The 24,569-nt window shown below is 35.0% G+C and overlaps 1 protein-coding gene across 11 annotated transcripts in view; it reads left to right on the top strand.

Annotated features, from left to right (window-relative positions):
- The window catches only part of LOC143224773 (somatostatin receptor type 5-like), a 76,926-nt gene extending 62,527 nt beyond the window's left edge, over positions 1-14,399 (top strand). For all 11 annotated transcript variants that reach the window (XM_076453058.1, XM_076453052.1, XM_076453057.1 and 8 more), the window contains 2 exons: positions 2,583-2,664; positions 9,703-14,399. In XM_076453058.1, coding sequence (XP_076309173.1) covers positions 10,472-11,734 — 1,263 coding nt within the window. In that variant the 5' untranslated portion in view covers positions 2,583-2,664; positions 9,703-10,471 and the 3' untranslated portion in view covers positions 11,735-14,399. The remainder of the gene's footprint in view (positions 1-2,582; positions 2,665-9,702) is intronic.
- The last annotated feature ends 10,170 nt before the right edge of the window (positions 14,400-24,569 follow it).

Raw genomic sequence — 24,569 nt, 5'->3', positions numbered from 1 at the left:
TTGCCCTCTTCTCTACATGATCCAATAGTTTATCCTGGACAACTTCTCATTAATGTTGTTCTCTTCTCTACATGATCCAATAGCTTATCCTGGACAACTTCACATTAATGTTGCCCTCTTCTCTACATGATCCAATAGCTTATCCTGGACAACTTTACATTAATGTTGCCCTCTTCTCTACATGATCCAATAGCTTATCCTGGACAACTTCACATTAATGTTGTTCTCTTCTCTACATGATCCAATAGCTTATCCTGGACAACTTCACATTAATGTTGCCCTCTTCTCTACATGATCCAATAGCTTATTCTGGACAACTTCACAATAATGTTGTCCTCTTCTCTACATGATCCAATAGCTTATCCTGGACAACTTCACATTAATGTTGCCCTCTTCTCTTAATGATCCAATAGCTTATCCTGGACAACTTTACATTAATGTTGCCCTCTTCTCTACATGATCCAATAGTTCATCCTGTACAACTTTACATTAATGTTGCCCTCTTCTCTACATGATCCAATAGTTTATCCTGGACAACTTCACATTAATGTTGCCCTCTTCTCTACATGATCCAATAGCTTATCCTGGACAACTTTACATTAATGTTGCCCTCTTCTCTACATGATCCAATAGTTTATCCTGGACAACTTTACATTAATGTTGTCCTCTTCACTTCATGATCCAATAGCTTATCCTGGACAACTTCACATTAATGTTGTTCTCTTCTCTACATGATCCAATAGCTTATCCTGGACAACTTCACAATAATGTTGTCCTCTTCTCTACATGATCCAATAGCTTATCCTGGACAACTTCACATTAATGTTGTTCTCTTCTGTACATGATCCAATAGCTTATCCTGGACAACTTCACATTAATGTTGTTCTCTTCTCTACATGATCCAATAGCTTATCCTGGACAACTTCACAATAATGTTGTCCTCTTCTCTACATGATCCAATAGCTTATCCTGGACAACTTCACATTAATGTTCTTCTATTCTCTCCATGCCCTCAAGAACTGATCTCGGACAACTTCATATTAAGGTTGTCCTCTCTTCTTAATGTTAAGGCGTTTCTCGGATAACTTCGTATAAATGTCGTCTTTTCTTCATTGTCCAATGGTGTATTTTAGATAACTTAACCATCAAGGGATTAGCAAACCTCATCAATAATTTAAATACGGACAGTGTTGTGACGTCACTCCATCTACATCTTCACCAATTACAGAGCGCCATCTGTCGTCTTCCTCATCAACCACCTATTATCTATAACTCTACTTTTATACCACTCATAATAACTATTCGTCGATATAAAGTGATTCAAAGAATAGAACTCAGTTTCAACTTCTGAGACCAATTAAAGTAAAAACTCTAGTGGCTACTAGTGGAGAACAATTGGAAAGTAAGATATAAATACAAATCACGTTTATTAGTTACCCAATATTCTGTGCGAAACATGCTCGCCCTTTCAAACTTAGGGGCGTTATAATGTGACGGTCAATCCCACCATTCGTTGGTAAAAGAGTAGCCCAAGAGTTGGCGGTGGGTGGTGATGACTAGCTGCCTTCCCTCTTGTCTTACACTGCTAAATTAGGGACGGCTAGCACAGATAGCCCTCGAGTAGCTTTGTGCTAAATTCTAAAACAAACAAACAATATTCTGTGATGACGAAGAATTACACTGTTACCAACTCAATTTAAACATACGTGGTTGAATTACGTGTTCAAAACTCGCAGGTTCATAAGATGCAGTAACCCCTTACATTCATCTAACGTTGAAATGGTCGCGATTTGTCCGACTTTAATTTGATTTATATCAAATGCTCCATTTTTCCCAGTCGATTTCTTCATTTTCTATCAGTGTTGTTTAACACTAACACGTATGAACATCAGGGAAACATAGCTTTTCTTCAGGTCCAGCCTTTCAACTTGTGTTTAATGAAAACCTTCACGCGCAGATCTCTGAAAATAACTCTTTAACGGTGCTGTTATGGAAGGGTATTGAAAGAATAGGCGTACGTTTTCTGACAATACAACATTTCTAGCGAATCCATAGGACTGAACTGGTTCAAATCTAACTAAAATGTCTAAAACACGAACTCAGTTTAACAGACAGCTAATCCTGTTTTATCCTGTTTTCCTGTAAATCAGACTTTGTTTGCTTAATTTTATTTTGCGAAGAAACTCCTTTTCTAGTAACTTCGTACTCAAAAAGGGTTTTACGCCCACTTTACAATCCCTTTTGATTATGAAATTACAAATAACAATTAAGATTCTTGGACATTTCAGTCTTTTAAATAAAATAACATACAATGTGACTCGTCCAACACATGAATAACATTATTTCAATTTACAAAGAACTCTGGCTTCGAGAGTGCCACTTTGGAAAATCAATGAACTTTCGTTTTCCGCCGGATAATGACATTTATGTGAAAACAAAAAAATAATAAAGGGAAAATAAAAATATAATTACGTTAGTTAATTCGCTGTTTGGATTCTTAATTACGGTGAGTCATCTGTTTATTAGTGGATTAACTGTATGTTTTATTCACAGAAATACAGCTTTTTTAACTTTGATTTCAGGAACATCTGTGTTCGTCGGACCAATGGTTTAACTGACGTTGTAGCCTGTCACTCTTTTCTCGGAACACAGATCAGATGACTAGTGAGTTATAAATATATTTCTATATAATATTGAGAAATGAAAAACAAACAGCTTAGAGTAACGTTATTGGATCAAACATACTGTTGTTTGATGTAATGAATGTGAGATAAACCTGGATGTGTGAAATGAAGAGAGAATGACGTAAGCATAGTAAGTTTATTTACTACATTATACTAATATTTATGTAGTACCACAATTATATATACATTATTTATACTTACTGTTTATTATGATACAGGAGTTGTAACACAAGCTACAGGCCTAGAGATGTGTGATGGCTAATTCATAGAAAACTTTGTTTTAACTTGAGCATAAACCTACACAATGAAATGACGTATTCATAAGACGGGTGGTAAAGGTGTTAAAACTTTAATTAAAATAAAGTACAGAACAGCGTTTCGACCTTCTTAGGTCTTCTTCAGGTTAACGAAAAAAGATGACCTGAGTAGGTCAAAACGTTGTTCTGTGCTTTAATAAAATATTTAATACCTATATCGGTCATCTTCAGAATATGTTTTTATTTTAAAATGCGTGCACTCGTGTTCTACCCATCACGGGTATCAAAACCCAGTTTCTAGGGTTATAAGCCCGCTGTAATGCCGTTGTACCACTAGGGGGACTTAGAGAAAAATATTGTAAGAAACTTAAATAAAATAAAAAAAAATAAGTTTATACAAAACGCTACGACTTATTAATTCCACGCTCTCTTCTTCTTAAGATCTTTTGTTTCTCTAGCTTCGAGAGGTTATATGTTATTAATTAGCCTAATTATCAGACCCATCTAGTCGAGACGCCCCCTCCCAAGATTAATCATGACTTCTAGAAAACATAATCGCATGAAAAGCTCACAATAACATTTGATAATAAATCAAATTTAAACGGCCTATAATTTGAAATTAATATTATCAATTTACAAAACATATACATCTTAATGAAAAATATTGATCTGAGGAATGATAAACTGTTGAGAATACATCAGATTGGACAGGAAAACAAAATCTCAAATTTTTAGACACTCTGTTAAGTAGTTTTTTGGGATATAAAGACAAATATTGAGGTAAAAAAGGAATATATATATGTTTAAGTTTCAGTTAGTTTTAGTACTTATAAACTTACTTAGCTGAAATAATTCAAATTATTTATAACGAAATTCGTAAAGAAACAAGAGGGAACCCTCAATAGCCGCGGCACGACAACTTTCTTTTTTTGGCAACATTAAAGTAAATTAACCTATGAGGCCTGTTTCTCGTTTTTATTAGCAATATTTTTGTGCGTCAATAATACCAAATATAGGAGTATACCCGACTGAGTTTTACAACTCGTTAGAATCTCTACCAGCCTCCCTTCAAATTAAAATTATTTTAGGCAGGATTAGATTAAATGTAACTATAAGATCTGGGGCGTGGTCAAATGCATCAATCGAAAGGGTTTGATATCCTGAATCAAAAACTGTAATTAGATCTCTAATCTATCAAGATATGACGGAACTAAGAGCCAAAACTTTCTACTTGAAAGAAAAAAACAACTCAGAGTCGTTTAATGAGCCGATATGTCACGGCTAAATATTTCTCAGTAAAATATGGCCATGTTTTTGTCGTACGTATTAGTCGTCGAGCATCTTAAAACAATTGTTTAGGGGGTAATACTTTTTCAACTTTGATTAGATTGCAATAATTTCAGTGCCAGTTTTCTTATCGAGCGAATGTTTTCCATGTTAACATTAACTGGTACAAAGTACTTGGTTTACTGCCAGTATTCTGAATAATCTAATAACAAGAGAGAAGCGTTAAGCCATTTGTACTCTTATTCGGTTAAGACAGGAAAATCAAGTTGATAGATATTTATTAATAAATTTGCACTCGTCTGGGAGTTAATAAATTATCTTTATGGGATGAATTACAGCTCTTGAATATTTCGCCTCAGTTAAACAATATAAAAAGACAGAATGGAAAATTTCAGTACGTGAAACCAATGTATAAGATCTAATAAAACTCAACAACACGTAGACGATAAAAGGACACCTTATTCGTGTTACGTGAAGCGTTTCAAAAGGAAACAAGTTGAATTAAAGTGTAAAATTAAAACGTGATTTTGTTAGAAGATTCCAGAACGCTAATGGAACAGCGACATTGCTGCGGTTTGCTTTGAATTTTGCGCGAAGCTACACGAGAGCTATCTGCGCTAGCCGTCACTAATTTAGCAGTGTAAGACTAGAGGGAAACAAGCTGGTCATCACCACCCATCGCCAACTCTTGGACTACTCTTTTACTAACGACTAGTGGGATTGACCATAACATTATAGCTCTCCCATGGCTGAAAATGCAAGCATATTTGGTGTGAAAAGGATTCGAACCCTCGACCTTCAGTTTAAAAGTCTAGGGCCTTATCCACCTGGCCATGCCGGGCCCCATTGCTACGGACTTATCGCGCTAGAAACCTAGAAACGGGATTTCAACATTCACAATAAGCAGAGCACAGATAGTCTATAGTGCAGCTTTGTGCCTAACTACAATTGAAAAAAATATAAATCATCAGATAGACAATAATTTAGCTTTCATTCTTTTCATTTTTTACTTTTCTCGGTGGAATTTCAGAAGAAGGTGTCTAACTTTTACATTTCAACTTCTAGGAAACAAGATAGACTATATTAAACATTACCAAACTTTAATATTATAATAACTAGATACAGTTACAAGACATTGACGATAAGGTTATAATAACCTGATCTCTTTTCGAGCCTTTGATGATAAGAAAGACTCTATGTTAATCTTTACTAGACTTAATGGTATAATAACCAGAGCCAAATAACACTCTTTTTATTTATCAGTCATCTAAATAGGCTCCGGCGTGGCCAGGTGGTTTAGGCGTTCGAATCGTAATCTGTGGGTCGAGGGTTCGAATCCCCCTTACACCAAACATGCTTGCCCTCTCAATCGTGGGGGCATTATTATGTGACGGTCAATTCCACTCTGCGTTGATAAAAGAGTAGCCCGAGAGTTGGCGGTGGGTGGTGATGACTAGCTGCCTTCCCTCTAGTCTTACACTTTACATCAGGGACAGCTAATGCAGATAGCCCTCGAGTATAGCCCGCAAAATTCGAAATAAACCGAACTGTTGAATATGTTTTTGTTCACTCTATTTTGTGTGCGTCTAATATATTATAGGGGGCACTGCAGCCAATAATGAACTCAGAGACTTTTGTTTCTGAAGCCACAGTGAAATATCTGCGGTGTCCGTACCCGGTAATTCAACCAGATATTACTGCGTTGTAGCTCGTAACTCCCTAAAATTGTCATTTTTTCAGCGTACGTAGCTCAAAAGCAAATTCTACATAAATATTTTAAAAACCCAGACCCAATAGAAATTCTTAGATTAAGTAACGTTTCGACGAACTCGCTTCAGCTAACAACAATAATAAAATTTTCGAACGACTTTTATTAGTTTTATACTGGTTTTGATGTTTCTGAAGTTATAACAACGTTCACTTAGATTACTTTTAAAAACAACACGATGTGGTGTTTAGACTCGGGAGAACTAAAAAAATATATAATACTGTGTGCGGGGTACACATCTATAAAAGTAGTCGTCGTGTTTATAAACCTATAAATCTTCAAAGTTACCGCTTCCTAAAGAACTCACCCTAATACTGATGGGAATGGTAAAATCCGTAAGTATTGTCATGATAACAGTTGTAAAGTAGATGAGAACTTGTTAGTTGGGCTATGGAAGAGTTCATGGTTTATGGACAAGGGCGTTTCTGTTGTTTTAATTAGTCTTTCAACTGAAGTGCCCAAAGCTATTCTTCTATTCTGAGACCAAATAAAAGATTTTACAAGCGCCTGTAAGTTTTTTTTTTTCTCGCAGTTGTCTCGTTAAGACGTCTTTGTTTCCGCTTTAAGTCTTAATATAAAGTCCTGGCTTTGTTCGTTTGATCAGTAATTATTACTATATACACGTGGATCATATGGAACGTGAATGTTCTTGGGGCGTGAACTATTCCAAATAATTTTTATTTACATTTCTGAAAGGAAAGCCCCGGCATGGCCAGATGGTTAAGACGGAGCTAATCCGAGGGTCGCGGGTTCGAATCCCCGTCGCACCAAACATGCTCGCCCTTTCAGCCGTGGGGGCGTTATAATGTGACGGTCAATCCCACTATTCGTTGGTAAAAGAACAGCCCGATAGTTAGCGGTAGGTGGTGATGACTACGTGCCTTCCCTCTAGTCTTACACCACTAAATTAGGGACGGCTAGATGCAGATAGCCCTCGAGTAGCTTGGTGCGAAATTCAAGACAAAACCAAATCTTCTCGTTTAGATTTTACCCATAAGAACCTATACCAACCTCCCCTTAAGTTGAATTAATTATATACTCAAAGTAGCGCAACTTCCGTTTCTTACATACGTCCAGCAGCTGTTCCTTTTTGCCTCTGTACTTCCTCATTAGTTTTCATATGTAGCTGACCTTAAACATTCATCTTTAACACAATATTCAAAATTTTTCAGATTTATTATTCTTCAATATTCAGAATCCGAGTTTCCATCCGTTAGAGTAGGATTAGTGGTACATAAAATTTTCCTACCTGGCTTCTTGTTTGTATCTCTTCTGAACGATTCTTTGAGTGTTTTGTTTTCTCCTCTCTGTTAGTCGCTTTGTCTCTTTAAAATAATGCCGTCACTACTGATAATCATCTTTCAATAAAACTTTATAACATATCTATATTTGGCTGAGACGTTTAGTAGCTTGTATCAAACAGTTTTCAAAATTGTTGGTTTAAGTTGAGATACGTCCAAGCAACTTAAGCTGAATTGATAGGAATTCAATTGTAATATCAACATCATTAATCTATTGGTCCGAAAATCAGATGATCCGTCATGCAGTTCTTATAAATAAATATGTAGCGGATCTGATGTTTCTTCCTTTATAGTCCGTAGCACTTCACTCGATAATATGATGAAAACAAACATTGTCACAATGTTGGGGACCAGTTCTCTATTATTACCGAGGATTGTTTAAAGATATAGAACCATTTTAAAAGATTCAACTCTCGTATTGTTTTCCTGATTGAAGTCTGTGATCGTGCAGTCTATTCCCGCTGGTCAAGGAATATGCTAGGCCTTTAATGTTATCAGGGCGAGGGTTATCTTATGACAGGCTGAACAGGGTCAAATATACCTACATATGGTTGACTGAAAGTGGCTGTGATATCAAGACACATTGTAACCATTACTGTTTAAGTAAACATTTAAAGCTAAGTGGATCAGGATATTGTTAGTATTACGCAGATTATTAAGTAAGTTTTATGACATTAAAAATTAAATACGACAATTTGTCAAAAATGACATCAGAGGTTACATTTGTTCTGACGTCAGCTATGAGAAATGAGCTCTTGAGGCACGAGAGATACCAGATGTTTTTTTTATTAATCGACGTTCACTTTCATTCATCGCCGTTGTTTCAGCGTTAGAATCATTACACTTGCTAAATTTTCCAAATGTAAAGTTAGGATTTACTGGTTGTAGTCGCTCGGTACTCGCGTTGCAAACGCTCGGTCCAACGTTCGCTACCGCACTCATAATACTTTCTCTTGGATTGGATTCCAGATTTTGCGTTTTGGACAATCACACTGAACGGCTTCTCTTCACATCTATAGTATTGAAACAAAATAAGCGCCTGTACCAATTTTGTTTCCAGAATTGACGAGATAGATTAATTTTTGAAATTTTTTGTAGTACTGAAAACAAAGCAAAAAATTTACTATTTCTAATTTTGGAAAACAGTAATAAAACACGCATATTTTATGAATTATGAGCAAACAGAAAACTACAATCACTGAAAATAAGTTTGAGAAATCTGTACATAATTCTGTTTCTACAAAAGAGGAAGAAAACTGCCACAAACATGTTATTACAGCGAAGTAAATATATTTCATTTAAATATTTCAAACAAGTCTAATGAAAACAAAATAATTTTCCATTCTCTTCAACATGTTATAAAGTCTCCAATCAATTATTCAAAACTTCTACGTATTGACGTTTATCACTGTCTAATTTAGTATTACAGTCTGATTCCATGAAAGTTGATAGCAGTAGCTTTAGGTATGTTAGATCTCCTTGGGGAGAATACATAACGTATATTGATATTTTAACTCATAAAATTTCAAGTTACGACACAAAGTTTATCTGGCATTAAATTCTAGATTATTGTAATGTTATGATACTTATTGACATCCATAGCAAACGTTTCACATCATTGTTTTCGTTTAGACAGTAATATCCATTACTACTTTGGTGTTGGGCCTGGCATGGCCAGGTGGTTAAGGTGCTCGACTCGTAATCTGAGGGTCGTGGGTTCCAAATCCAGGCACACCAAACATGCTCACCCCTTCAGCCGTTGTGGGTGTTATACGTGACGGTCAATCCCACTATTCGTTGGTAAAAGAGTAGCACAATAGTTGGCTGTGAGTGGTGATGTCTAGCTGCCTTTCCTCTAGTCTTACACTGCCAAATTAGAGACGGCTAGCGTAGATAGCCCTCGTGTAGCTTTGTGTGAAATTCAAAACAAACCAAACGAAATGTATTACGGCATAATGTTTGCCCAGTTTTTAATCCAGTGCAAAACACTATAGTGTCTTTTATTATCATGAGATCCTCACTGAACGCCTCCCAAGTAGCACAACAGTATGTCTGCGGATTAACAAAGCTAAAATCCGGTTTTGATACCCGCGGTAGGCACAGCAAAGATAGCCCCTTGTATAGCTTTGTGTTTGACTTTAAACACACAAAAGCCTCGCTGAATGGAAAACAAATAAGAACTCGCGTTCCACTATTGTTTGCTAAGAATATAGTGGAAATATTCCACAGTTTTCTCATGAAATCAACATTACAATTTGTATTGAATTATGGTTTCGGTGACACCAGTAAAGTGTTTAGTATTAATTATATGAAATGTGTGATGAAAATTATAATTAAAATAATTAATATTTTTGACTTGAGAATGTCACCATGAAGAAAATTGATTATATAACCATTATTTTTAGATAACGTCGTGGAAACTCTGAAGACGTAAGGAGCAAAAAAAAAACGAAAATTTAATATGCTACTAAAATAACGTGTTAAAATGAAATTGTATTGAGGTAATGTGTTGGTAATATAAAAGGTTTTATATGTATATATGTATGTATTGCTTGAAATTATAAAACCTTCAACAAAAGATTGATAATGAGAATATAATTCAGACAGTGGTGTAAGATTTAATAGATTATATTTGAATTTTTCTTTGCACGTCATTACATAAAGTACCGGATATAGATTTTCTTCTGAAGAGGTCCAATTATGTAAGCATTGAAATGTGTGTGGCTGAGCCACATAAGTGTATATAAAACATTACTGAAACTTTTTATAGCCTTCTCTGACATTCTGTTGTTGTAAGAATGTTATTTCTGATATAAAAGTTCGTGTAATAGAACATATGGAAGATATTAACTTACCAAGACATCCAAAAGTTGTCCAAAAATGCCACAAAAAGGAGCTAAAACATTTATTATTGTTGTTGTTTCTTATCAACTGTGGCAAAACCTTTTAAATTTCTCTGTGAATTTATATTAAATGATTATTATAAAGCAGGGTTTAAAAAAAAACGATACTTGGGGTAGCTATATTAACAGCTTCCCAGAGGTATTTTTGTGAACCTATACTGCTAGAAATCAGGTTTCGATATCCGCAGTGGGCGGAGCACAGATGTGTAGCTTTGTGCTTAGGAAAACAAACGAACTCTATTGGTAGTATCTCAGAACGTCTGTTTTGTTTATGGATACTAGTTTTAAGATGGCCTACTTGGAGTTTCTAGACGTGAACACAACAACAATGGACGAAAACGACACCTTTGTGAACACTACCAATTCCACGTGTGAAGAGATGGACGACGGTCCTCCGAGGGCGATATTCGAGATTGTTAAAATCTTGTATAGTATTGTTTGTTTGGTTGGCTTGTGTGGAAACACACTTGTTATTTACGTGGTACTACGGTTTTCCAAAATGCAGACTGTGACGAATATGTACATTCTGAATCTTGCCGTTGCTGACGAAATGTTCTTGATTGGACTACCATTCCTCATTGTTACAATGACTGTCAGACATTGGCCTTTTGGGCGCGTGATGTGTAAAATGTACATGACCACAACTTCGATAAACCAGTTCACCAGCAGCTTGTTACTGACCGTCATGAGTGCTGACCGTTACGTGGCAGTATGCCATCCAATTTCTTCCCCTCGTTACAGGACAAGCTTTATTGCCAAATTCATCTGCCTCACAGCGTGGACCGTATCGGCTCTACTCATGGTCCCAATCTACATTTACGCTAATGTCCTGGACAAAGGAACCTCGGTAACATGTAACATCTTCTGGCCTGAGAGCGACTTCATGAACGGACAGAAGGCGTTCACTCTGTACTCTCTCACTCTCGGATTTGCCATTCCATTAGTTTTGATCCTGTGGTTCTATTTCCTGGTCATCTGCAAGCTTAGGAGAGTTGGACCCAAGAACAAATCCAAAGAGAAGAAGAGAACCCATCGCAAAGTGACCTACCTGGTTCTGACAGTGATTACAATTTACGTCATCTGTTGGCTACCGTATTGGATCAACCAAGTGTACATTGCCCTTCTTCCTCCAATGCAGAGCCAGACCAACATAGGGGTCGTCATCAATCTACTAGTGGGCTGCTTGTCTTACGCTAATTCTGCCATGAACCCCGTACTGTACGCTTTCCTCAGTGATAACTTTAAGAAGAGTTTCGCCAAGGCCTTTACCTGCGCCGCTGGTAGAGACGTAAACGCACAGCTTCACGTAGAAAACAGCGTATTTCCGAAACACACTCGAGGTGGATCCAACAGAGGCAAAGAACAAGCCAGAAAAGAGTTTCGCGAAGACAAATCTCACCAAGAAATAGAGCCTTCAACGGCCATAACAATGACGTCACGTTCGAACAACATGCTGGCGAAAGACAAAGGAAATACGCTTACCAACGGCTACGAAAACCGTATTAACGAAAATGAGCCAGTAACTCAAGTCTGAAAATTTTACGACTCATACAAAAAAGGGAACGTTCGTTTTGGTTTAAAACGGTGAGTTTGAGCAGAAAATGAAAGTAAAACTCGAAGTTTAAAACCAGTCAAGAAAAACTGAATAATTGAAAAATAAAACTAGTTAATGAACTTTGAACTGTAGTAATGAGTAATGTGTGGGGGACATAGATTGTTGTGTGGAAAAGCATGGTTACTTTCAACAGAAACCGCAGTAAAACACATTTGTCAGTAAATCGTCCTGTAGAAAGGCTTTGCAGCTTTGAGAAAAAAAATACAAGAAATTATTTTGACGGTGAATTATTCTGTGTAGAGACATTGTGGCTTTCAATAAAAAATTCAGAGTAAACTCATTCCAATATATACTGATATATATATTCGATATTATATGGAAATACACTTACGAACTTTTTAACATTCGAGCTTGGTCAAACGTTTTGACTGTAACTACACGTATCAATCCTGAAACTGATAAATATAATGACGGGAGTTTTCTTTATTTTTAAAGAAAAGTACGAAAAATGTTTGAATGTATTTGTTTGTGAAGACACACGATGCTGTGAACATCATTTAACGTTATTTGGAGTTTAAAATGAAGAATTATATTTGAAACTAATAATTCTAAGCTCCTCGTACGCGTAAGTTGCTCTATAAAAATAAAACTCCATATGAATCAGCTAACAGTCTTTACTACTAGGTATATTTGTCGCTTAGCATTTCTTTTTTTATTAGTGGGACCTGATACGTTCTGAATTATAGAACAGTAAGGATGACTTTAGAGATAGTTTTCAGGGTATTAAGTGTCTGCGCTTTTCACCTGGTGGATTATAAATGAAACACATATTTATAAATGGAAATAAATAGGTCAGTCATTGTTAGGGATATGGAATGAGTTGTTGAAGGTCTACCTTCTAACAATATCACTGGGGTCGTTTAAGGTTAACTTCAAGGTCATGTTTTTCGCAACTTTTCTAATATGCTTCATACATCGTAGATATCAACTATGGTAGGGTAGAAACTAATAAGAGAAACATAGGAAACAAAATTTACCAATATCGATTGCCAACAATAACAGTTAAAAACAAATATGAAATCACCATCCTAACAGTGCTACAAAATAGTTTAAAACAATCGCTATTTCAGCTTTATTGTCCATACTGATTACTGTTCTTCTGTGCCCTACCAGCGTCTAAAGGTAAATGGTTCTGTAGTACGCAGTCGCTGACGATATTTACACTAATCTAATGTAAAACATTACGCTCATCTGGGAACTACTTATCATACAATAATGCAGTAGCCCAAACACACTAACGACATTTTTTCATACTAACAAAATCCCAGGACAATATAATCTTGAAATTTACGTTGGATCGTCCTCAGGATATTATGTAGGTAGACTAAACATCACTTCATATCAAGAACTATTACACTCCTTTCTTGTTAGCTACTTCTTCACATCAACTTGTATTTATATATTTTCTGTATTTGTGCGTGAGAGATCGCGTGAGCTACACCCTTGTCCAAACTTTGTTTTCAGCAAACAAAATAAACCTTTCAAGGATTTCAGAGACGTGACTTTGAAAATTACTTTTTTACGCCTGCATGATTAGAGTTAGTTTGTTTTAGAAATCTTTATGGAATTTTTGGTTTTGGACAACGTTTTCTGTGCTATGCAGGATGAAGAACCAGAAAAACACATATGTAGTGTGCATCTGAATAACACAAAATGTGTTTAAACATTATACTGCATCTTAAAACTGAGTAGTAGATATATAATAAGTGACATAATACGCCGACTACTTGAATGTTTTGTGAAGTCGAAATGATATTTGTTAAAGAAAAAAATCACTAAGTAATGTAGTGTTTCTGTAATTTTTAGCGTTTCTACTAGTACTAGGTTATGGGGCTCTGTTTCATACCGTTTATACATTATTATGATACAATATTTACATGTTATTTTAGGAGATATGCTGTTAGGCTAGGCTGGTGTAATTGCTGTCTGTTTCACTAACAAAATGTATATTTAGGTGATGTACCAGCTACGCTTTTGTTGCTTACTTAGGTGTGTGTTGCTAATAAAGAATTGTTTCGGGTGCTTCTTGAGCACTCTGTTATTGGTCGATGAAAGTAACACGACGTACAGAAACGTGTACCTTTCATAACGACGTTCCATATATAATTTCTTCAGATTGGCTTCTCTTCCAAAGGTTAGCTTACAGACGTGGTTCATGAGTTGTCTGTCTTTTGATGTCTTTAAGCGAAATAAACTTGTGATTTATAATACATTATTACTGTGTATGCTGTAGGAACTTTATTATGCAAAATATTTTGTGTAAGTATTCATATCACCGTTGTATTCTATATGTAAGCAACAGACTGCAATCAAGGCTATAATTTGTTGACCAGTCGGTAGAGGGAGCTTCTCTCTCTGTATATATAGATTAAATCGTTTCTAAAATATCAAGATAATTTGTTTATTAGTTCAGTGCAATTCATATGAGAAATTAAAAAAAAATTTAGGGATTCCTCTACCCTTGTTTCTTTCCTAAATAATTGTCATATAATAAGATAAGGTATTGACTTCATTATTTGATACATCCTGAAATTCTGTTTTGATTTCTGTACACGTTTTACATAACAACACCAAGTATAACGTGTGATACACTTTACATATAAAAGTACTAAATATAATAAGTAATACAGTTTACATATGACAATACTAAACAAAATGCTCATTTATATGAGTTTTTAAGCCGATTATTAAGTAAGGTATTTATTTAAGGCTACTTCTAACGTACTAAATCAGATGTTTTTCTAGATGTAACGAAATACATAAATATTTGTGGGTTTTGTGAGTGAGTGCATTGAACTTATTACTATCTTATTGAATTGTATTATTAAATTGATATATGAAATATATATATATATATATAATACACTTATATGTGCTTACATATTTATTTGATGTATTTTTAAACTCTAAAAAGCACATCTCTGTGTTCTCTGTGCGTGTCGTAAGGTGCTTGTATATTTATTGCTAGATATATTAATGTACTATTCTACAGATTTTTTTATTTCTCAACTGAGATTATTTTAAACCAACCTATTTAAATCGAATTTATTGAAAACTGTGACATTTAAATACATTTTCAGGTGAGGCAGAAAAAAGATTAAGCCATTTATATAACTTATGATGTTTTGAAAACTTGGTATTTAACCTGGTTTTCTGATAGTGTCTATGTTGATTCATCTTTTAACAGGGTAATAAGAATAAAATATATCTCATCAAAAACCAAAACTCCGAGTGATTTGTTACCATGATAATAGTAATAAAATATCACTCACAGACAGTCCTGAGTTACCTGTTAACATTACAATAATAATAAAATGTCTTTCCCAAGCAGACTCAAGTGATCTGATAACATGATGACAATAAAATATAATTTCAAAACAGATCTGAAAGGTTGATTGTGTTACTGGAGGTAATATTCCAGATTAATTAAATGAGTAGATGTTTTACTGAATATTAGGCTGATCAGAAACTGGTAGAAAAGTTTTTATGTCTGTGTAGCGGTTTTGTAAAGCTGACGATATGATAGCCTATCCAGAACACTTTATCCATGCGATTATTTAAACAAGAACATTTGTGAAATTTTTAGGACGACTCCCATTTTTTATTACGAAAAGTCTATAAATTTTCATGTTATTAGATTTATTAGTTTATGTGACAAATGAAAGAAATAATATATATATGTTATTTCATTAAGTATGTTTGTAGGTAAGCAGAAATAAGCTTTTTTTATGCCATAAACCTACACGGATAAGATTACAAAGAATCAAAGACAGAATTATCTTCTCTACCTGTTTAATTAAAGTTATAAATTAGCTGACATTTTCTTTTACTACATTTAACAGGAAATGAGTTTTGATTTTTAAATATTGAATAATTAATTATTCATAATTTTGAAATCTCATTACACACGCTTGTGTGATTCGAGTTTTGTTTTATAAATTTTGAAACAATGGAAAACACTTGTTTGATTTGACTTTTAATTTTATCTGGTGCATTTAATAAAAGATTATTTTAAATCATTTGGCTTGTTGTTCTTTATCCTTAATAATGAAATTAAACCACGTTGAATACATATACTAAAATAAAGTATTTAAACTTTAGTTTTTTTGTGAAAGAAACATTCCACGTTTTTTGTTTATTTTGTAAGAGTCCAATAAGTTGATATTAAATATTTATAATTCAATTTCACTATGATCATGCGCAGATTGGTAGTATAACTTACGTACATTCAGTAAAAGGAAATAATCTCTGTTTAATAATTATTACATTCCTAAACACTACAAACCAGAAAATACAAATCGTGTAAGAAGTTCTTAACCTAACTACAAAAACCAAGTAAATATATATCGTTATATATTTTATCAAATGAATCACTGAGACATAGAACGTGCTTCTCAGGGCGGCCCGGCATGACCAGATGGGTTAATGCGTTCGACCCGTAATCCAAGAATTGGACACTTTGGACTCAGCATGGACTGGTGGTTAAGGCACACGGCTCGTAATCTGAGAGTGTTTGTTTCGAATCCACCTCGCACCAGTCATGCTCGCCCTTTCAGCTGTGGGGGCGTTATAATGTGACCATCAATCCCACTATTCGTTGGCAAAAGAGTAGCCCAAGAGGTGGCGGTAGGTGGTGATGACTAGCTGTCTTCCCTCTAGTCTTACGCTGCTAAATTAGGGACGGCTCGTGGAGATAGCCCTCGTGTAGCTTTTCACGAAATTTTTAAAACAAACAAACTTCTTAGGGATTTCTAAAGTAACTTTAAGAAAACTATTGAAACATACTTTACCATTCAATCCATGAATAGTTTTGAATCTCCGGCCACTAAATACAGAACAAAATCTCACAAAATAAGCTTTACAGAAATGTGGGAATTTTGTCTCATGCTAAAGCCTTCCATAGAAATACATAGCTAGAAAACTGAAGAGAAATAATAACTGATATATTTGTGTGCCAAAGAAAATTATTTATATTACGCGTCAAATTTCACCGCACAACAGTTTGTATGAAAAGTTTTGCTTCCTGAAAAGTCTTTGCTGATTGTGACACGTACCTGGTGGGTATGCACAAATATAGTTTTGGTTTTGCTTCATCACGTAGGAACTCTGAAATTGAGAGTTAACTGTTTACCGGCAATAACGTATTTAATTGCGTTTATGTTTCTAATACGGTATTAAGTTCAACATAATTAAGTGTTTTGCTCCTGATTTTCGTTTGTGTTTAATGTCCGGTGCATCACATTGCAGTGTCCAACAGTAGTCACCAAGCATTGACGGATTCCAGTTGTCCTGATATCGTTTTTCCATTGTAGCAATGTCCTGGTGAAACCTTTTACCGTGTTTGTCACTGACAGCACCGAGAGTTGCGGGGAAGAAGTCCAAGCGTGAGTGGAGGAAATGAATCTTGAGTGACATGTCGCACTTCATTGTTTTGTATACTTTGAGAAGTTTGTCTACCAGCTGAATGTAATGTGGGGCTCTGCAATTGCCAAGAAACTTCTTAACAACGTCTGTGAAGGCTTTACAGGCAATCATTTCCGGCCCAACTAACAGATCTTCGAACCGCTTGTCACTCATAACATGTCTAATCTGAGGGCCAACAAAAATGCCCTCTTTGATCTTGGCCTCAGTTATTCTTGGGAACATCTGTCTTAAATAACGGAAACCTTCGCCTTCTTTGTTTATTGCTTTCACGAAATTCTTCATAAATCTCAATTTTATGTGAAGAGGAGGCAAAAAAATCTTTGCCGGGTCGACAAGCGGTTCATGTGCCACATTTTCATGTCCTGGAACTAACTTTTACGGAGTGGCCAGCTCTGTCTAGAATAATGTGACTCTTTGGCACGACTGTCCCATTCACAGATGAAACAACAGTACTTTGTATAGTCAAGCTGCAGTCCCAGTAACAGAGCAACGACTTTCAGATCTCCACAGATATTCCAGTTGTACTTGCTGTACTGGATGTGTTTCAGCAACATTTCCATGTTCTCGTAGGTTTCTTTCATGTGTGCTGTATAGCCAACAGGTATTGAAGGTTGAACGTTGTCACTGTGTAATAGAACAGTTTGAGGCTTAACATTGATGAATTAATAAAGATACGCCACTCTTGCGTATCATGGTCATAACCCAAAACAGAGAACAATCCTTCAATATCAAAGCAGAAACAGAGACTATCAACTTGTGCAAATAATTTGGTTATATCACCTTGGTGGCTTCGAAAAACAGAAATTTACGTACCCGGTGACAGCAAACACCATTCGTGAAATCTCAAACCCAGCAATTCAACTTTTGATTTTGGCAGACTCAAATCTCTGACAAGATCGTTTAATTCTGACTGTGTTAGAGATGTGGATCGCCTGAGGAGCACGGTTCAAAATCCGGATCAATATCATTGCCAGTTCCCTGCATTGCAGTTTCTTCATCTGGTTCCTCTAAGGTCCATTTCTCTGGTGGTTTCTGAATTGGAAGACTGTCGACATGTGACACGGGTCTCATTGCTGAAGGCAGATTAGGGTATTCAATTAACTTCTTGTTTTTGAGAGAGAAACCAGATACATTAGTCAAACAGAAGTAACAGTCTGTCATGTGGTCTTTATGTTCTTACCATATCATCAGGACAGTAAATGAAATTGTCTTTGGAATGAGTCTGAGCCAAGCTCTCAGGCAGACAGCACATGTCACAAAACAAATGTGAAGCGCCCATTCCGCCAAGTTTACAGTCGAAGTAAAGATGATGTGCTTTCTTCATAAGAGCAGTCACAGAGCGTCTCTGATGAACAAGAGTATACTCGTCACAAATACAGCAGAAAGAACCGCGACTGTTACGACATTGACATAGATCAATTCAAGTAGAGGAGTAACCAACTAATCACTTCAACATAGTGCAATTCAAGTAGAGTAGTAACCAACTAATCACTTCAACATAGTGCAATTCAAGTAGAGGAGTAACCAAATAATCACTTCAACATAGATCATTTCAAGTAGAGGAGTAACCAACTAATCACTTCAACATAGTGCAATTCAAGTAGAGGAGTAACCAAATAATCACTTCAACATAGATCATTTCAAGTAGAGGAGTAACCAACTAATCACTTCAACATAGTGCAATTCAAGTAGAGGAGTAACCAAATAATCACTTCAACATAGATCATTTCAAGTAGAGGAGTAACCAAGTAATCACTTCAACATAGTGCAATTCAAGTAGAGTAGTAACCAAGTAATCACTTCAACATAGTGCAATTCAAGTAGAGTAGTAACCAAGTAATCACTTCAACATAGATCAATTCAAAAAGACTAGTAACCAACTAATCACTTCAACATAGTGCAATTCAAGTAGAGGAGTAACCAAATAATCACTTCAACATAGTGCAATTCAAGTAGAGGAGTAACCAAATAATCACTTCAACATAGATCATTTCAAGTAGAGTAGTAACCAAGTAATCACTTCAACATAGTGCAATTCAAGTAGAGGAGTAACCAACTAATCACTCAACATAGTGCAATTCAAGTAGAGTAGTAACCAAATAATCACTTCAACATAGATCATTTCAAGTAGAGGAGTAACCAAATAATCACTTCAACATAGTGCAATTCAAGTAGAGGAGTAACCAACTAATCACATCAACATAATGCAATTCAAGTAGACTAGTAACCAAATAATCACTTCAACATAGTTCAATTCAGGTAGAGAGTAACCAACTAATCACATCAACATAGTGCAATTCAAGTAGACTAGTAACCAAATAATCACTTCAACATAGTGCAATTCAAGTAGAGGAGTAACCAACTAATCACTTCAAAATAGTGCAATTCAAGTAGAGTAGTAACCAACTAATCACTTCAAAATAGTGCAATTCAGGTAGAGTAGTAACCAACAAATCACTTCAAAATAGTGCAATTCAAGTAGAGTAGTAACCAACTAATCACTTCAACATAGATCAATTCAGGTAGAGTAGTAACCAAATAATCACTTCAACATAGTGCAATTCAAGTAGAGGAGTAACCAAATAATCACTTCAACATAGTGCAATTCAAGTTGAGGAGTAACCAAATAATCACTTCAACATAGATCATTTCAGGTAGAGTAGTAACCAACTAATCACTTCAACATAGTTCAATTCAAGTAGAGGAGTAACCAACTAATCACTCAACATAGTGCAATTCAAGTAGAGTAGTAACCAAATAATCACTTCAACATAGATCATTTCAAGTAGAAGAGTAACCAAATAATCACTTCAACATAGTGCAATTCAAGTAGAGAGTAACCAACTAATCACATCAACATAGTGCAATTCAAGTAGACTAGTAACCAAATAATCACTTCAACATAGTGCAATTCAGGTTTAGGAGTAACCAACTAATCACTTCAAAATAGTGCAATTCAAGTAGAGTACTAACCAACTAATCACTTCAAAATAGTGCAATTCAAGTAGAGTAGTAACCAACAAATCACTTCAACATAGTGCAATTCAGGTAGAAGTAGTAACCAACAAATCACTTCAAAATAGTGCAATTCAAGTAGAAAGTAACCAACTAATCACTTCAAAATAGTGCAATTCAGGTTGAGAGTAACCAACTAATCACTTCAACATAGTGCAATTCAGGTTGAAAAGTAACCAACTAATCACTTCAACATAGTGCAATTCAAGTAGAGTAGGTAACCAACTAATCACTTCAAAATAGTGCAATTCAGGTAGAGTAGTAACCAACTAATCACTTCAACATAGTGCAATTCAGGTTTAAGGGTAACCAACTAATCACTTTAACATAGTGCAATTCAGGTTTAAGGGTAACCAACTAATCACTTCAAAATAGTTCAATTCAGGTTGAAGAGTAACCAACTAATCACTTCAAAATAGTGTAATTCAGAGTAGAGTAGTAACCAACAAATCACTTTAACATAGTGCAATTCAAGTTGAGTAGTAACCAACAAATCACTTCAACATAGTTCAATTCAGGTTGAAGAGTAACCAACTAATCACTTCAACATAGTGCAATTCAGGTAGAAGAGTAACCAACTAATCACTTTAATATTGTTCAATTCAGGTTGAAGAGTAACCAACTAATCAATTTAACATAGTTCAATTCAGGTTGAAGAGTAACCAACTAATCACTTTAACATTGTTCAATTCAGGTTTAAGAGTAACCAACTAATCACTTTAACATTGCTCAATTCAGGTTGAAGAGTAACCAACTAATCACTTTAACATTGTTCAATTCAGGTTGTAGAGTAACCAACTAATCAATTTAACATTGTTCAATTCAGGTTGAAGAGTAACCAACTAATCACTTTAACATAGTGCAATTCAGGTTTAAGAGTAACCAACTAATCACTTTAACATTGTTCAATTCAGGTTGAAGTGTAACCAACTAATCACTTTAACATAGTGCAATTCAGGTTGAAGAGTAACCAACTAATCACTTTTGTTAGTTCAATTCAGGTTGAAGAGTAACCAACTAATCACTTTAACGTTGTGCAATTAAGGTTTAAGAGTAACCAACTAATCACTTTAACATAGTGCAATTCAGGTTTAAGAGTAACCAACTAATCACTTTAACATTGTTCAATTCAGGTTGAAGAGTAACCAACTAATCACTTTAACATAGTTCAATTCAGGTTGAAGAGTAACCAACTAATCACTTTAACGTAGTGCAATTCAGGTTGAAGAGTAACCAACTAATCACTTTAACATTGCTCAATTCAGGTTTAAGGATAACCAACAAATCACTTTGTGCACATTGTTCAATTCAGGTTGAAGAGTAACCAACTAATCAATCACTTTAACATTGTTCAATTCAGGTTGAAGAGTAACCAACTAATCACTTTAACATAGTTCAATTCAGGTTGAAGAGTAACCAACTAATCACTTTAACATTGTTCAACTTCAGGTTGAAGGTTGTAACCAACTAATCACTTTAACGTAATTCAGCCAACTTCAGGTTCAATAGGTTGAAGAGTAACCAACTAATCACTTTAACATAGTTCAATTCAGGTTGAAGAGTAACCAACTAATCACTTTAACATTGTTCAATTCAGGTTGAAGAGTAACCAACTAATCATTTTAACGTAGTGCAATTCAGGTTGAAGAGTAACCAACTAATCACTTTAACATAGTTCAATTCAGGTTGAAGAGTAACCAACTAATCATTTTAACGTAGTGCAATTCAGGTTGAAGAGTAACCAACTAATCACTTTAACATAGTTCAATTCAGGTTGAAGAGTAACCAACTAATCACTTTAACGTAGTGCAATTCAGGTTGAAGAGTAACCAACTAATCACTTTAACATTGCTCAATTCAGGTTTAAGAGTAACCAACTAATCACTTTAACATTGTTCAATTCAGGTTGAAGAGTAACCAACTAATCACTTTAACATTGTTCAATTCAGGTTGAAGAGTAACCAACTAATCACTTTAACATAGTTCAATTCAGGTTGAAGAGTAACCAACTAATCACTTTAACATTGTTCAATTCAGGTTGAAGAGTAACCAACTAATCACTTTAACGTAGTGCAATTCAGGTTAAAGAGTAACCAACTAATCACTTTAACGAGTGCAATTCAGGTTGAAGAGTAACCAACTAATCACTTTAACATTGTTCAATTCAGGTTGAAGAGTAACCAACTAATCAAACGTAGTGCAATTCAGGTTGAAGAGTAACCAACTAATCACTTTAACATAGTTCAATTCAGGTTGAAGAGTAACCAACTAATCACTTTAACGTAGTGCAATTCAGGTTGAAGAGTAACCAACTAATCACTTTAACATAGTGCAATTCAGGTTTAAGAGTAACCAACTAATCACTTTAACATAGTGCAATTCAGGTTGAAGAGTAACCAACTAATCACTTTAACGTAGTGCAATTCAGGTTGAAGAGTAACCAACTAATCACTTTAACATTGTTCAATTCAGGTTGAAGAGTAACCAACTAATCAATTTAACGTAGTGCAATTCAGGTTGAAGAGTAACCAACTAATCAATTTAACATAGTTCAATTCAGGTTTAAGGGTAACCAACTAATCACTTTAACGTTGTTCAATTCAGGTTGAAGAGTAACCAACTAATCACTTTAACATAGTTCAATTCAGGTTGAAGAGTAACCAACTAATCACTTTAACGTAGTGCAATTCAGGTTGAAGAGTAACCAACTAATCACTTTAACGTAAATTCAGGTTGAAAAGTAACCAACTAATCACTTTAACATTGTTCAATTCAGGTTGAAGAGTAACCAACTAATCACTTTAACGTAGTGCAATTCAGGTTGAAGAGTAACCAACTAATCACTTTAACATTGTTCAATTCAGGTTGAAGAGTAACCAACTAATCACTTTAACGTAGTGCAATTCAGGTTGAAGAGTAACCAACTAATCACTTTAACTTAGTTCAATTCAGGTTGAAGAGTAACCAACCAATCACTTTAACGTAGTGCAATTCAGGTTGAAGAGTAACCAACTAATCACTTTAACATAGTGCAATTCAGGTTTAAGGATAACCAACTAATCACTTTAACATATTTCAATTCAGGTTGAAGAGTAACCAACTAATCACTTTAACATAGTTCAATTCAGGTTGAAGAGTAACCAACTAATCACTTTAACATAGTGCAATTCAGGTTTAAGGGTAACCAACTAATCACTTTAACGTTGTGCAATTCAGGTTTAAGAGTAACCAACTAATCACTTTAACATAGTTCAATCAGGTTGAAGAGTAACCAACTAATCACTTTAACGTAGTGCAATTCAGGTTGAAGAGTAACCAACTAATCACTTTAACATAGTTCAATTCAGGTTGAAGAGTAACCAACTAATCACTTTAACGTAGTGCAATTCAGGTTGAAGAGTAACCAACTAATCACTTTAACATAGTGCAATTCAGGTTGAAGAGTAACCAACTAATCACTTTAACGTAGTGCAATTCAGGTTGAAGAGTAACCAACTAATCACTTTAACGTAGTTCAATTCAGGTTTAAGAGTAACCAACTAATCACTTTAACGTAGTGCAATTCAGGTTTAAGAGTAACCAACTAATCACTTTAACATAGTGCAATTCAGGTTGAAGAGTAACCAACTAATCACTTTAACATTGTTCAATTCAGGTTGAAGAGTAACCAACTAATCACTTTAACTTAGTTCAATTCAGGTTGAAGAGTAACCAACTAATCACTTTAACATAGTGCAATTCAGGTTGAAGAGTAACCAACTAATCACTTTAACGTAGTGCAATTCAGGTTGAAGAGTAACCAACTAATCACTTTAACATAGTGCAATTCAGGTTGAAGAGTAACCAACTAATCACTTTAACATAGTGCAATTCAGGTTGAAGAGTAACCAACTAATCAATTTAACATAGTTCAATTCAGGTTTAAGAGTAACCAACTAATCACTTTAACATTGTGCAATTCAGGTTGAAGAGTAACCAACTAATCACTTTAACATAGTGCAATTCAGGTTGAAGAGTAACCAACTAATCACTTTAACGTAGTGCAATTCAGGTTGAAGAGTAACCAACTAATCACTTTAACGTAGTGCAATTCAGGTTGAAGAGTAACCAACTAATCACTTTAACGTAGTGCAATTCAGGTTTAAGAGTAACCAACTAATCACTTTAACGTTGTGCAATTCAGGTTTAAGAGTAACCAACTAATCACTTTAACATTGTTCAATTCAGGTTGAAGAGTAACCAACTAATCACTTTAACATTGTTCAATTCAGGTTGAAGAGTAACCAACTAATCCGTAGTGCAATTCAGGTTGAAG

This window comes from Tachypleus tridentatus, chromosome 9 (genome assembly GCF_004210375.1).
Source record: "Tachypleus tridentatus isolate NWPU-2018 chromosome 9, ASM421037v1, whole genome shotgun sequence".
NCBI classification, from domain to species: Eukaryota; Metazoa; Arthropoda; class Merostomata; order Xiphosura; family Limulidae; genus Tachypleus; species Tachypleus tridentatus.
The sequence above is the reverse complement of the archived record's forward strand: the minus strand, read 5'-3'. Positions and strand labels throughout refer to the sequence as shown.